Here is a 16471-nt window from a genome sequence, read left to right as displayed (position 1 = left end):
AGGGAAGGATTTTTTTGTCACTGGCATACACCTTAACAAATCTTCACCCTGAATTCAGCCCATCACCACCTCCTCCAATCTAATCACAGGTTGTGCAAAATACACAAAGATTTAGACACCCCCAAATATGTGCCTATATATCCAGTTCAGACACTGAAAAAACACTTTGTGGACATGGAAATTGCTTCCTTTTAAATAAAAAAAATTAAAAATAAACCCAGGTCTTTAATTCCTAGTACATCAAATATTACCTCTAGTTATGCAGGAAGAGAATTGAGGAGGATATTAAAGCTTGAAATTACTGAGCTGTTTGTAGAAGTAGTTAGTGAATGTGGGCAATAATCTGTTGTTTAAAAAGCAAAATCCCCGAGGATCTGGAGTCCATGTGCTCAGCGTGCAGGCATGGGGTGCCTACCTAATAGATTAATATTTCACAGGCCAAGAGCAATTTGCATGACAGACTGTAAATTAGAATGGCTCCCAAACCAGCCAGTACAAATGGATTCTGAGCAGTGTGAATCAATACCAGACAGTTCTCCAACAGCTTCCCCTCTGCTGGGGGCACACAAAGCTCAAACACCACATCTGTCGTGCTGTTGCCACCTTGGGAATGTCTGATCCGACACATCCCACCCACATCTTTGTTCTCCTCAATTCTTTGTCGTTTTCTGGTGAAAATCCTGGCACAGAAACCTGTAGCCCTGTGTGGAAAATTATGCCCCTCCCAGTCTATGCCTAAGAAAATAATTTTGTTTTATATACAGGTGTGCAGCTGGCATTTCTTTGATGCCACCATCAGTGATGATCATGGATAGGGATGAGGATTTCCACAGGGACACCAATTCTGTTTTGCTGTGTCCCACCTACAAAGCATTCACTGGAGCTGCTCTCTGGAAGTGCTCCTGCTCAGTTTAATAATGGCATCTTTAATTTCTCTGTTCTCATCAAAGAGTTCATGGATCCCTCCCATGCTTTTGTAGATCTGTAAAGAGTTTTCTGTGCTCTTCTCCTGCTGATCCTCAGCTCCTGTCCTGAGGATTATTTTATTTTCTTTTATTTTCTTCTTTTCCTTTGTTTCTCAAACTTGTGTTCATTCCCAATGATGCTACATCCTTCTTCTGAACATTTTTGTCATTTATTTTGTGTGAGTTATTATTAAAAAAAGAGCTTTCCTCTCAAAAAAACCCAACCCAAAGCCACAAAATCATCCAAAAATCCCCAAACCTCCTTTGGTTGCCTCCATCCCTGGGGTCACTGCTCATTTAGCTCCAATCCCATCAGCCTGATCCCTCTGTTCCAATAATCATGGAATCCCAGAATGGTTTGAGTTGGAAGGGACCTTAAAGATGAGTCAGTGCCAGGACCTCCCACTGTCCCAGGCTGCTCCAGCCCCAGTGTCCAACCTGGAACTGAACATTCCAGGGATGTGGAATCCACAATTTCCCTCTGCTTTTGGCCCCTGTTCATTATCCCTTCCCCCAAAATCGCTGGTTTTGAACACTGAGTGATCCAAGGGCACATTTCTAGTACCTGTATTTTCAAAGAAATGTGGATTTGAGGAGGTTATCCATGTGCAAATAGGATATTAAGATTCTCACCTTTCTCTTCCCTCCTTTGCAACTTTTCTCTGTTTCTGTTGGACTGTAATTAATTCTCTCATTTTTAGTTAAATTTCAGGCCTATCTGACAGCTGAATGTTATTATGGCTGATAAAGGATTTTTTTACTCTCCCCCTCTCTTCCAAACCTCTCTCTTGTCTTCATTCCCAGCTCTGGCTGTTGGTGTGAACACAGAGCTCTGTTATTTCTGTCTCGACAGCACTTCACCATTTCAGCATCATCTTTAATTCCACTGCTTTCCCTCACTCCTTCACTGCTTGGTTGGGTGGTCTTGTGTTTCTTTTCTCTCTGACCACATCCCTGGAGCTGCTGGAACACAAACTCTGAGTGGCACACAGAGAGTGAAGCACAGCCTGCACAGATATCCCTTCCCTGCCTCTCTCATCCCCCTCCTCTCTTCCCTGCTCCAATGGTCTTCCCACTTTTTTCTACCCTCTGCCTGTATTTATTTTTCTCTCTGAAGTTCCTCCTGCCTTTCAGAAAGCACAAGGAATCAATCCTGGTTTTAGACCTGCTCTTTTCTCCCCTGCCTCTTTGCCCTGTGCCTTTTATGAGTGTCTTCCCTCAGGAAAAATCCCATCCTCAGGGAATTTCTGAATTACACATTCCCTTTGCTCTTCCCTGTGAGTGTGAACTCTCTGCTGCCACAGATTGCCTGATACCCTTAAAAATTGGAATCTCTAATGGATGGCTGGCATGGAAAGGAGGAGGAAAGAGTGCCTGGAAGTGAGTTATCCCCAAGGAAGTCACAGCTGCCTGGTCAGTCTGACTGAACAGGTTCTTTCTAAGCCTCAAGGCAAACACTGTGGATTTACCAGTGCTTTTCTGTGCAGAAGAGGAAGAAACAAAGCAGCCTTCTATTATTTATTATTTTTTTAACTCTGCAGCAATCCATGGATGCTTGGCTGAGATGGGCTAATATTAAAAAGAAAGCACATTGTCACACTCTTCCCACACCTCCGAGCAACAGACTGAACTCTGCAGAAGAGACAGTACTCCCTAACATCTGACTCAAGCACATTGGCTTTCCCTGTGCCAAGAGGAGGATGGAAATGGTATCAACACCTTGCTTTGAAAATGCTGTGAGCAAAGATTAACAAAAAAAAAAAAAAAACAACCCAGAACAGAAGAAGGCGGTTTATATTTGGAGCTCAAATTGTGATTTACACTGACAATTTAAGTGGTAAGCAATTCCATTGCTTTTGTTTTTTATTTTTAAAATTCATTTTAGAGGTTTTACCTCTTAGCTGTCCCTGAGGCTATAAATTACCTGGAGCACAGCAAACCACCAGCAGCTCTGACTTCCTCCTGGGCAGCACTGCCTGTTCTGCTTTCCCATCTCTAAAAGCAAGATATGCTCTGAAAGTATGAGATAAGAAACTTTCCTTCCTTCCTTCCTTCCTTCCTTCCTTCCTTCCTTCCTTCCTTCCTTCCTTCCTTCCTTCCTTCCTTCCTTCCTTCCTTCCTTCCTTCCTTCCTTCCTTCCTTCCTTCCTTCCTTCCTTCCTTCCTTCCTTCCTTCCTTCCTTCCTTCCTTCCTTCCTTCCTTCCTTCCTTCCTTCCTTCCTTCCTTGCTTCCTTCCTTCCGTCCTTCCTTCCTTCCTTCCTTCCTTCCTTCCTTCCTTCCCTTTTTTCCCCCTTTTTTTTTCTTCCCTTTTCTCTTTCCCTGTTTCCCATTCCTCTCATTCCTCACCAATCCCATTGTAATTCCTCAACACTCAGAAATGCCAGTCCTTCCCCTGATCCTCCCCCCAGCACATTCTGCTGTTTCAGTTCCCCAACATCCCTGGCTATATTTAGCCAATTTGTCTAACTGAGTAGGGAAAAAAAAAATCCTTTACTTTCTGTAGGGAATACCAGCAAAGCAGCAAATATTGCCATGGCAACGAGCCTCTCAATCCATCAGGCTCCTGCAGTATCTAATACATAATCTGGAAGGCAGGGACTGGTGTGGAAAAATGAACATAACATATTGGCACTTCAGGATTTAATATCCCTTCCCTGTGACCTTAATTAGCTCACCTTATTTGGGGTAATTATCCAATTTTGGAGAGAAACTTCTCTTTTATTTGGCTTTCCCGAGGAAAGCCAATGTGTGATCTGCCTTCATTAAAATGCAACTTTTGACTTTTTCCCCACAAACATGCCACAAAATGGGAGTTTCTATAGTAACACACAATGCAGGCTCAATTTGAAATTATAATCTTTTGATAAAAATGAGTTTCCCCCAGCCCCCTTCTCTATATATTTTCTTTTTCTTTAAAATTTGGTTTTGCCACTCTGGTTTACCTCTTCTCTGTTCCTAAGGAAGTTTGAAAAGAGTTCCTTAAAATTAAAAAGCACAGCTGAACTTAAAATCACACATTCCCACTCCTCATTTTCACTTGTACAATTTAAATTTTGTATCATTTGGTAACTTTTTCACCTCCTCTTATTCTTCAGTTATTAAATTGGTTTGCCATGACTGTTTTATCCTATGGGAAAAAGAGAAGTGCATTGCAAGGACTTTAGAAAGCCTTTATCAAGTTTAGTGATAGGCCTTGAGTTTTTAATCTGTTTTTCTTAGACAAATTCTCTTATGGGGTCTGTTTATCACTCCTTCAATTTAAAAATTTTAAAAGAAATTAATCCCTGAGCTGTTTCAATAACATTGAAGAAGCATTTCCAGGCCTTTTGCTGCTGAGTGGGAAGATTTAGATCCATAAAAGCTTTTGTCAAGGCTTTGGAAGAGGAAGTGGGAGGGAAGGAGAAGAGAAGGATTTGATTGGAGCTGGGGTGTCCAAAACAGGAGCCTGCAGGAGTGAAATGTTCCATGGAGAGCCAACCTGGCCTCAAAGTTTTCCAGGAAATCCACAACTTTTCTGGATAAACTTGTTTCTCGATACACCTGACAGCAATCACACCTCACTGGGATCTGCCCACTCAAATTTATTGGGACAAAGAAATAATTCAACAGCATCCATGAACCTCTCCATTTCCTTTCCATGTTATGATCACAGGCACCTGATAAAATCAGGAGGCAGAGAAACAGTAGGAGTTTTTCTGTTCACTTTCAGGGGGTTTGTGTGGTGCTTTTCAAGATTTCACTTTGAAACACTACACATGATTGAATGGATTCTAAAAATACACAGCCTTCACCCACAAATTAGTGCACCAGCATGAGTTTCTTGTGCCTTAAATAGTAACAGTCCCCTAAAAAATAATGTTATCACCAAAAAAACACTCAGCTGCATGCAAGATGCCATAGGAAGCTAACTTAGCAGGAGGTCTGGAGATAGCTCTGTTCTGCTTTATTTAAAAAAAAAAAAAAAGAAAATTTGTCAGAACACCATCCAGGAGATCTCAGAGGAAATTATTCTTTACCTGTCATTAAAAGAACTACTCAAACAATATTAAAACACGCAGCAGAAGAAGAAATTTAAACTGCCACCCAAACTGTCAAGTGAAAGTATAGGTTTGAAACCTCAAAATGTGCCATTTCTAAGGACAGGGAATGATGTTGTTTGTTGTCCTCTGGTTTGCAGGTAGGTGAGCAAATGTTTCACGACACATGACATGAGTTCATTGTGTAGAAACAGAGGAATCCTGTGATGTAGAGAGAGCAGGCTCAGCCTGACAATGATAAATATGTCAGACAGTGACAATCACCGTGTGATTTAGCTCTTGTGAATGAAGGAAAATGGTAATTGAAAGTGTCATGGTTTGGAAGCATTATCATCTCCCCATCACTCATGCTCAGGCAGTGGGAGGAGAAGGCAGCTTCCCTTTGTTCCGTGTGTGACACACCTGGGGTCAGGCAGGAGGGTCACACCTGGCTCCAGATCATGGAATCACACAATCCTTAAAGCTGGAAAAGGCTTCCAACATCTCAGAGTCCCAGCTGTCCCCATGGCCACCTTGTCACCCTGAGTGCTACCTCCAGGTGCCACCTGCAGGGATGGGCACTGCAAACCTCCCTGGGCACTTCCAATCCCTGAGCTCCCTTTCCATGGGGAAATTGCTGCTGCTGTCCCCTCTGAGCCTCCTTTTCTCCAGGCTGAGCCCCTTCCCAGCTCCCTCAGCCCCTCCTGGGGCTCCAGCCCCTTCCCCAGCTCCAGCCCCTCCAGGGCTGTCCTGCACTGAGGATTTAAGGTCCATCTATCTGAGAGCTGTGCTGCAATCACCTGTGTCTGTCCTGAAGGAAAACAGGGTTTTATTTTGGGTGAGCCTTTCATTTTTCTTATAGGAATGTGGATTAATAAATGTACCTTTGGAGTGTGAGGATGACAAAGTGGGGGGAGCTCAGCAAAGATCAACCAGGACTGGAGGCCCTGGATGCTGATGTGGATTAATTATAAAACCTAACAGGGTGATTAGAGAGAGGTTCTGCAAGCTGGCAAATGTTTGAAGAAGGGAGATAGGGGAATTATTTAGGAAGAAAGAGCAATCTCTCATTACAGGGCAGAATTTCAGAGCAGTGCTGGCAGTGAGGATCAGCAGGTGAACACAGCTGTGTCCTCCTTTCCCTGCAGAGAGGGAAGCCTGGGAGACATTCCTGGGCAGGAACAGCAAAGGGAGTCATGCTGGAGCTGGGGATTGACAGATTTTGAGGGGCAGAACAAGCCCATTGTGCCATCACTGACTCTGAAAACAGAAAACAGTGCAGGGCTCCCTCAGAGAGGACAGAGCTTGCAGGTCTCTCCCTTCTTGTTGGTTTATATTTTAACAGCCCTCTCACTGTTGGCAATGACTCTCACTGGAGTCTTTCTGGTTTTCTCCTCCATGCAGTTCAAGATATTTTATGGGGAAAGGAATAGTGGTAAATAAAGTTAGAAGAGGCTGAGCTGTGAGTATGGGCAGTCACTCAGCAGAAACACACTTTGAATTAATGTGTTCTGTGCACACACTTGCAGGCATTATTTCCCTTCAATATGGGTAATATTATCCCTGTTATCCCCTGTCAAATGTTTAAGAGCAATGAAGGCAGGTGAAAAATAGGGAGAACACAGTCCAGCTTTAGGGATTAATTTAATACCCGATTAAAAGGCAATTAGAAGACATCTGTCCAAAACACCCTGATAAAACCTTTCTCTCATTGTTTATATTGGAAAGTGCAACTGGGCCCTTTTCCCAATGGACTGGATCTTTCTCTTTCACATCAAATAGTTTATCTTGCCATGCTCTAGGATATTTTCCAGTCATTGATTTTGGACACCTTTGCAAACAATTTTCAAAGTCTAAGGTTTTAAAAATCCAATACTTTGTGGTACTGCCTGTTTAACAGCTGTACTGGTACATCTCAAATGCTTATTTTTTTCTGGATTGTTTATCCCTTAGCTGTTCACCAGCATTCTTTACTGTGCCTCACATTCTATTTCCTAGAACTAAAATCCATTGTGGTCTCTTCTCTGCTAGATAAGCTGATCCAGGACAGAAAGGTTCCTACAGTTTTCAGAGCTATTGATCCTGTTTTTCACCTTGAATTTGACTCATCTGCTCTCTGTGGAGACAGTTGATTCGACATTTTTAATGACTTTTTTTTTTTTGTCCTGAGTGAATGTGAACTTTCTGCTCTTTACAGGTGGAAGCTGCTCTTCCAGCACAGCACAATATTCCCTTCTCCAGCTGAAGAAGTTGCTTGGCACCTCTGGAAGGTTTAAGTGGATGTTAAATAAATGTAGAAAAAACTCTGCATTAGAAAAGCATAAAAATTATGAAACCAAGACCCAATAGAATCATGGAATGGTTTGGGCTGGGAGAGACCTTAAACATCATCCAGGGCCACCCCTGCCACCCCATTCCACTCTCCCAAGTTGCTCCAAGCTGGGTTTGAACACTCTCAGAGATAGTTAAAGGGGCAATTCTCCCTGGTCCACAATTGAATGTACATTTATTATTTGGGAATGATGAGAAAATGATGTCTCAGTAAAGGCTTTAATCACTTAACTGACATTTTTGACCAAGGTCCTCAAAATCTGGTTCTTAAAGTCTGAAGTGACTTTGGTTTTCAATATTAAATTTCTGCACATGCTTAAAGTAATTATAATTTCCAACCCCCCATGGCATATATTTACCCTCTGAAGACTCATTCCTAAATGTATTTCATGCCAAAACTCATCCAGAGTCACAAATTTTCCCTTCAGAAGAAGTTGCAATAGGACCATGGGTTTGGATCTGTACAGAGCAGTGTCCTTAGAAGCTGGGAAAGTTTAAAAAAATAAAAATAAAAAAAAAAAAAAAAAAACAAAAAAACAAACTTTGTACCTAAACAACTTAGATGCAGCATGGAATCAAATCCCACCGGGATTTGATGGGACTGGAAAACTCAGCTTGACTCTGCTGTGGGCCACAGGAGTGCAAAGGAACACTGAGAATTTTGAAATAGTGGCAGTGTGACTGCAGCCTCTATTCTAGAAGTGGGTGATTTAGCAATGGGCAACCTGGAGCTAATAAAAATAAAGGAAAATACATATAAAGGTGGAAACAATCTGTTTCAATAAGTCCAGTGTAGCCTATATACAATCACTGCTCCTAACTAGAAAACCAGAAATTTTTACTTCATTCATAATTCAGTTCTTGGTTTTCTCATCCCTGAGATCTGGAATTTAATTTTAACAAAGATTTTTAGCTTAGCCAAGGAATATTAGCAATGCTATCAAAATTTAATATGTTTTTGAAAAATCCAAGCTTCTAGAATCAAATGATTTTATGAGAGTCTTGGTTTTCATTTGGGGAAAAAAAATAAAAACAAAACCAATTTTTGTCCTTTACTCTTGCAGAGAAAAGGTAAAGATAAGACCCTTAAAAGCTCAGAGAATGCCAAGAAAATGCTCTTCACAAAGTTATAGACCCAGGACTGGGAAAGCTGTCAATCATCTTCCTGCCCAAGACAAGTTTCCTTTGTTAATTATTGCATAAATAAGTTCACAGCTCTTCTAGGCCCCTGTCAGAGCATCACTGAGACAATAAAATTCTTGCTTTCCTGCATAATGAATTCCTGCATTAGAATTTCATTCTCCCCTCAAAACCTGACCTTTGCCACAAAGAATAAACTGTTTTTTCATTTAATAGTAGCGAAGTTCTTTCTGTTCTTTTGATTGTATGCATCAGCTGCTTTCTGCTGAAACAACCAAAACAACAGCAGTAATAAAATCATACATATTCTGGTTACTTGTAATTCAAATTGGAACAAAGATTTAGGGAGTTAAGTTGCAAATAAATGTTATCAACCTACATAAACAGCATTGAATCAACAATAATTAGATGTAGCACTTACATGTGTAGCTTAATATTTGGTACAAAACTTCTTTCCCAGTAATAACTGTAACAACAGAACATGAGAAAGGAAAATGCATATTGTGGGAAAACCAGCCTTCCTATTCTGTCCTCGGCACACCTCATAAAGAAGGATAACCAGAGGATAGATGGATATTTTCTAATTAATTACTCCCCCCAAGCACAGGCAAATCCTTTCTTGAATGAGTTTTCCAAGTGCTTTGGAGTTTTTGCTTTTGAATTTTGCATTTTAAGAGTCTGCACTTTGTAACAAATGGGTGGCACTTGTTACCAGGGTAGAATGTTGAACTGGAAGTTTGTCCTTAGAAATGATTTCTGAGAGTGAATCATCAGTGCTCTGGGCTGAGGAGATCAAAGCCAGGCTTTAGGATCAGCTCTTGAAGGGTTGGTTCTGCACCTGCACGAGGGCAGCCACTGACTCCTGGTGTGATCACAGAAAGGTTAAAACCACAGAATCATGGAATGGCCTTAAAGATCAGCAAATTCCCCCCCTGCCATGGCAGGGACACCTCCCACTGTCCCAGGCTGCTCCAACCTGGAACTGAACATTCCAGGGATCCAGGGGCAGCCACAGCTGCTCTGGCAATTCCATCCCAGCCCCTCCCAGGGAACAATTCCTGCCCAAAATCCCATCTAACCTTTCCTCCTTCAGTTTAAAACCATTCCCCTTTGTCCTATCTCACTCTGTCCATATAAAAAGTCCCTTTCTCTGTTTTTTCCTAACCCTTTTTAGGTACTGGAAGGGCTCTAAGATCTCCCTGAGCCTTCTCCTGTGCAGGCTGAACAATCCCAGCTGTGCCAGCCTTTCCTCCCAGCAGAGCTGCTCCATCCCTCTGCTCATCCTGGGGCTCCTCTGGGCTCTCTGAGCAGCTCCAGCTCCTCCCTGGGCTGGGGCAGGGCTGGGGCAGCTCTGCAGGTGGGGTCACACCTGAGCAGGGCACAGGGACAGAATTCCCCCCTAAATTCCTGCAATTCCTACATTTCTGTAGATACACCCCAGGAAACTGAAGAAAAGACAAAGATAAAAGGTGTAGTACTAGAGGGAAAAGAAGTTGGAAGGTGGAATGTTGCAATGCCCTATAGCAAGAGAGAATGTTGGATATGTATTTACTGTAATGCACCTTGTGTTTTCCTTACATGTCATAAAACTCTAATTTAAAATCATCAGAACTGCTCAAAAAATTCCAGACCACAGGAAATGCTGTGACTTCCAATTAACTCAAAGTAGAAACATTTTTTCTCTTTACAAACTTTCCCTATGAGTCTGAGGGAGCAATAGGGACTCTTCAGGCTCAGACACCACAGACAAGAAAAAGAAACCTTTAGGGAAAAGCACTTCATGAAAATCCAACTCTCTCCTGGGGTTTGTCTGCCCCTGAAATTCCTTCAGGTTGGCTTATATTCTTTCTACCCCCCTGAGTAAAATTTGTGGCATCCATAATTCAGAAGGTTTTATCTGGAGTCCTCTGAGGTCTCAGTATTCATTATTTCACTGTCTTAGGAAATACATCCACGGACGTTTGGAGCTCACATTTTTTGTAACAAAGGAAGGAACATCCTTGTTTTAAACCAGCTCTGCTGCCTCTGGCTGTCCCCAGGCAGGTGTGTCTGGGCAGCAGAGCAGACAGAGCTGGTCACTGCTGTGTCCCTGCTGCTGGAGCAGATTTTAATGGGATGTCAGTGCCAGCCCTGCCCATTTTCCATCCCTCTGCTCATCACACATCCCATGGCACACGAGATCCTCAAAATCTGTTTCTGCAAAGTTTCTGCAAAGCTGAGAACTTTGACATCCTCAAAGTGACTTTTCTTAAATACACCAACATATTTGACTACTCATAATATAAATATTATATAAATATATAAATATTATATATATTTCTATTTAGAAAAATATAATATAACACATTATATATATTAAATATATTCATAAATATCTTGCAGTTCTCATTCCACAAAGCATTCCCAATGAGGATCATTCCTGATGACTGGATAGTTCTAGAGGGGATGTTTTCTCTAAATAAATTTTTCATATTGGCCAAATAGGTCAGGATAAACATTTGATTCCTTCCTCTTTTGTTAAATATTTGCTGTCCTACCTTCCCTGCTGGGCTTTAGCTATTTGCAGCCCTGGTGATGGCATTTGGGTTAAAAATGATCACAGGGAGCTTGAGAACAACAGGGAAAGAAGAAAACAAAAGTTTCAAGGAAAATAATTTCATTTTTGGCTTCAGCTTTTAAGTATTCTGAGGTTATATGAGGAAAATTGTCTAATTCAGGCTATAAAGAAATTTTAAAATGCATGTGGATTTTAAGGCATTATAAAGGAATTCTTGGACAGTTCCCTGGGGCTCAGTGTAATTGTGGTGGCTTTCTATTAATTCTGTGCAAGAGTTGTAAAATAATAACTTCAGGCAAAGAGTGGTGTTATTTGGTATTCATTTCTGCTTCTGTATCAGCTCTTAGGGACTATCCTGAAAAATTTAGCAGAACATTTCTTGCTAGTTTGTACTTTAACTGTTGAATTAAAATGATTTTCCCCTTCACTTATTTTTTTTTAAACTTTCAAGGAAAACAGATCTCAAGTACAAGGCTCTGTCTCGATACCTCATCTCTTTCCATCACCATAAAAGTTCTCTGGAAAGAGGACAGAAAATAACAATAATGCAACTTTTTCCTTACCAATGTTCCCTGCAATGTGACAGAGCCTCTGAGAATGGAAATGCAAAATGTGACAAAAATATAGACTGCTATTCCTGCTGGGAAAAAAAAAAAAAAAGAAGAAGAAAATAAAAATACAGCCTTGGAAGAACCTCAGCATCAGTGTTCCCTCAGTCTCCCTGTTGGTGTGGGGTGTGATGTGAATCTCAGGTGCAGGGGCTTTGATTAGTGCAGAAACATCCAGAAAATCTTTATGGAGGAGAAGGGACAGAGGGCAGTGCTTGGCAGCTTCAGCAGATAGAGAGAAAATAGAGAAAAATAGAGAGCAGTGCAGGGAGGGGGGTTGGTTTTTTCTGGGGCTGTGCAAAGTTGTGAACAGAGGGAAGAGAGGAGAGAAGCTCTTGAGTGAAACAGGAAGGCAGGTAATAATTCTGTTATATTGGCACTATGATCAAGCCATTTCTCCATGTCCCTGACACCCTCTGAGCCTTGAGTGCCCTCCTTTATTTTCTCAGTTCCAAGAAAAAGGCCCTGCAGTCCAAGCCAGAAGCCCACCCTACTCCATTTATCTCATTTCTACACATACTCTTTAAAATAAACACCGTGGTACATTCACTAAGAATTTCATTTACACCTCACAATGCTGTCTAGGATTTATTAAAACACTAAATGATCTGAAAATTTCATAAAAGCCTCTCATGAAGTATGGGAATGTCCCCACACAAAGCAGCAGTAAAGCCTTGAAGCATCACTCTGTCCCAAAGAAGCCAGATAAAATAATTGGCATCACAAACTCGCAACCTGAAGGAGCTGCACAGGGCATTTCTGGGTTGTGTTCCCATTCAGAGTGTTCTGGAAGCCTCTCCTCTGACTCTTCAGAGCACTCACAGGGTCTGATTGCTTCCCCCAACACTTTTTGGCAATATTGCTTCACCTGGTTTCAGAGGGGGTGTGCAAAGCCCAGCAAGCCCCTAATGAACAGGAGAGATTTTATTTATCTGCTTCCACCTTGGATAAGAGTTGCTCCTTTGTTCCATCCATCAAGATATAATTACAGTAATTTCACTATTATAAACTGCACATTACAATACAAAGTGTGATAAAAGGTATCTGTTCTATCACCATCTGTTGAGGGTGGGGCAGTGATCCTGATCTCCCTGGGAGATATTCTGCTAATGGGCATCCATTGAAACCAGGCAGGGCATTGTTCTTTATCTTTTCACAACCCATCCTTCCTCCAGCCAGTCATTTTCTGCTCATGGCCATTGAGTCCCACTGTGGCACTGATAAAATTACTGCATCCCATTGGGAGTTGCTCCAGCCAGGGGGAAGAGCCCAACATTTCTTACCAAGATAAAAACAGAGGGTTTGGGACACTAAGGGAGCCCCTTTCTCCACTGGACTCCAGAGGAAAACCGGATTTCTCCACATCCCCACTGGAGCTCCGGAGGGAAACTGCACCTTGTACAGGAGCACTGCTCCAACTGAGCCACATCTGTCACTGCAGGAGGATGCAGCCACCATGGGATGGGACTGCTGCCAACACCCTGCCTGACGGGTGTCAGGTTGTACTCTGACTGTGTCAGGGTTTGGGGTTTGTTCTTTGTAGTGCTGTATTTCTATTTTAATTTCCCTAGTAAAGAACTGTTATTCCTAATTCCCATATCTTTGCCTGAGAGCCCCTTGATTTCAAAATTATAATAATTTGGAGGGAGGGGGTTTACATTCTCCATTTCAAAGAGAGGCTCCTGCCTTTCTCAGCAGACACCTGTCCTCCAAACTAAAACAGCAACTTTTCGTTCTTTGTCCATATATAAGCCACACCTGATTATAAGCCGCACTTTGGGTTTGGACCAAAATTTTAGTCAAAATGGTGCGGCTTATAATCATGAAATTGCTGTACACATTTATCCAGATGGGTCCCAGGATGCTCCTAAGGGTGACACTGAACATCCACAGAGATTACAGGAATAAAATCACCATTCTTACAGCAGAAGTTCCTCTGGGGCCTGGTGTCATTCTGTCATTGTCCTTTTGGACTTTGCTAAGCTCTGATGTTCTGATTTCCTGTTACCACTCCAGAGTGGCTGCACCATGGAGAAATACTTATTTATTTATATATATAATATAATATACATAATAGACATTATGTATATTATAATATAATCCCATATATAATTATATTAAAATTTATATATACATATATACACACATATATATACATATACACATACACATGTATATAATGCATATATAAAAATTTATATATATAATATATAAAAATAAATATGACATATATTTATATATTCATTATATATTTATTTATAGAGTTATAAATAAATAAATAAATAAATAAATAAATAAATGTATATATAGATAATTTATATATTTATACTTTTATATATATACTGCAGCAATATAAAATGAGAGAATCCCAGAATAGTTTGGCTTGGAAGTGACCTTAAAACTCCAGTGCCACCCCTGCCATGGCAGGGACACCTCCCACTGTCCCAGGCTGCTCCAGCCCCAGTGTCCAACCTGGAACTGAACATTCCAGGGATCCAGGGGCAGCCACAGCTGCTCTGGGCACCCTGTGCAAGGACCTGCCCACCACCCTTGGAAAAAGGAGATATTTAAGAATTCCCAGTCCTGCTGCACCTTTTTGTGGTATTGGCTGTTTCTGACACTGCAATCATTTTTTATAGCTTGTAGTGGTGGCTCTGCCCTGCAGTGACACAGTTAGGGAGATACAGGGAATGATTTCAAAAGGTAACAAAGGGATTTGGGAGAGGAGATAGTCAGGGAGGTGCTGCCCTAGGAACAGGCCTTCTGTACACAAGCAGAAAAAATTAACTGGAAAGAAATTTCTGATACAAGCAAGTTGTTCATATCTATGTTTTTGTCTTTCTGTAGTGTCTGGTTAAGCAGACTGAAATATTTCTCCCTTTTCAAGTCAATTCATTTCAGCTTGCATAGACTTTGGAGCTGATAAATTTTGGGTAAGAGGTCTAGCAGGATTTCACCCTAAATCGTCTCCAAATAAATTATCCAGCCCAAGTGTCTCAGCTACAGAAGCTTACAGCCACTACTCCATTACCTAGATCCCAAAAAATGGCAAAAATACAAATTATTTCTTGCTGGTCACACATTTAAGACACCACAAACCTCTCACAAACCAGAGAAACCAACTGAAAGCTTTCCAGATCCATCTCTGGGCATAATTCCTGTTGGATGAATGTGGCACAGGCAACAATCCTGAATAATTACACTGGATTTAGAGTGACCTTCTGTAAGCTTGTAAAGGAACACATGAATCAAGTAAATTAGGCACTTATTAAATCCACAATTAGTTACATTCTATTAAAAAAAACCCCTCAGGCCCACAAAGTCAAACATGGAGCAGGTTCTTTGCTGGATTGAAGCCCAAATAGATGTGATTTAAGCAGTGCATAAAGAGAACAGCAGCCCTTGTTCTGGGGATTCCTATTTTCTTTTGGTTTTTTTTTTTAGGAGTGGAATGATTTATGATGAATTTGGGAGTGAAGGCAGGGCTGAATGAGATCCCTGGATGCAAGCACTGCGTTCTGGGTTTGTGGCTTTATGAGAGGGAGGGGGACAGATGGAAAAACAAAGTGGTTCAGCTTCCTATTTGTACTCACTCATCGACTCTGTCAATTTGGCCATCTCTGTTTCTCTTTGGGGCTTCTCCTGGGGGAACAGACAAAATGAAAAACAAATATATATATGTAATATAGAAATAGAAATACACCTGAGTGCAAGTGGCAGTGTAAGGGGAGGACATTCATCTGTTATATATTTCTATTTTATTTAGGGATTTAACTTCACTCCTAAATAGCCTGAACCTCTGTGGGCTTTTTTTTTGTTTTTTCTTAAAATTTCTCATTTTTTCCTACTTTGAAGTGTGAAGCTTGTAGATATTTATTTGTGTGCATCTAGCTGGAGAAATTGAAATTATTCAATCAAAGTGATAATGGAGGAGGAAACCCTCCTCTGTTTTTCACTCTCTGCTAAAATACTCCAGTGTGTTAGGCCTTCCTGACAAAAGAGCAACCCACAAACCACTTACACTGCAGGAAAAAAGCACTTATTTGGAAATAAATAGATTTCATATGGGAGCTGGAGTGTGTGGAGTGGCACTGGGCTGACACTGAGATGAACTGAGATACTTGAGGGGCTCCCAATCAAACCTGCTGGTTTTTGTCTCCTGTTCCTTGCATTATAATTTTTTTAATTTTTTTTTTTTTTTTTTTCTGTTTCAGACACTTGTAGCTGCTGTAGCCAAGACAGAGGCTTGGTCATTCAGGAGCCCTGAATTTGGTGAAAATCCAACATCCCACAGCACAGCACAACCAGAGCAGGGGAGGCTGAGCCCAATCTCCTGATTTCAGAGGCAAAGTTTGGCTGGATGAAAACTGCAAAGCCCTTGAAACTCCAATTAAGGGGTTTGGAGAGGATGTGGTGGGGCTGTTGTGACCCCTCTGTGACTGAGCCCCACCTCCCACCCCTCCACCTGTGCCAAGGCTCTGAGAGTGGCTCTCCTGGACCGTGGTGAGCAGATCTCAGCTCTTTTCTCCCCAAAAAACCTCAGTGATGAAACACTAATCTTAAAGAAATTAGGATTTTAATTAACAGTTGAAGAAATTTGGCTTGAGACAGTTACCTGAAACTTCAATAATTGATTGCCTGTCAATTTATGTTTGCTGAGCTGTGCTTGCAATGGGAAAGGATGAAACTGGTAGGAAGGTCCAAAGAACACGAACAATTGCAACCAGAAACTCATTCTCTGCAAAACTGGAGTTGCCCCAAAAGCCATTTGTATTGTCATTGATAGAAAAGGTCAGGGTGAGGAAGACTCACCTTACTTCCTCCTTTTCAGACCCCTCCCCACAAAAACGACCC

General features: G+C 41.4%; 1 protein-coding gene across 2 annotated transcripts in view; it reads right to left on the bottom strand.

The window, feature by feature from the left end:
• KCNJ6 (potassium inwardly rectifying channel subfamily J member 6) overlaps positions 1-16471 on the bottom strand; it is a 159317-nt gene that overhangs the window by 92863 nt on the left and 49983 nt on the right. Inside the window, exon 2 of one of the 2 annotated variants that reach the window (XM_033052104.2) lies at positions 15211-15259. The exons of the other annotated variant lie outside the window; for it this stretch is intronic. Within the exon in view, the coding sequence (XP_032907995.1) occupies positions 15211-15235 (25 nt within the window). The 5' untranslated portion in view covers positions 15236-15259. The remainder of the gene's footprint in view (positions 1-15210; positions 15260-16471) is intronic. 2 annotated transcript variants of the gene reach the window in all.

This window comes from Catharus ustulatus, chromosome 2 (genome assembly GCF_009819885.2).
Source record: "Catharus ustulatus isolate bCatUst1 chromosome 2, bCatUst1.pri.v2, whole genome shotgun sequence".
In the NCBI taxonomy this organism is placed as follows: domain Eukaryota; kingdom Metazoa; phylum Chordata; class Aves; order Passeriformes; family Turdidae; genus Catharus; species Catharus ustulatus.
The sequence above is the reverse complement of the archived record's forward strand: the minus strand, read 5'-3'. Positions and strand labels throughout refer to the sequence as shown.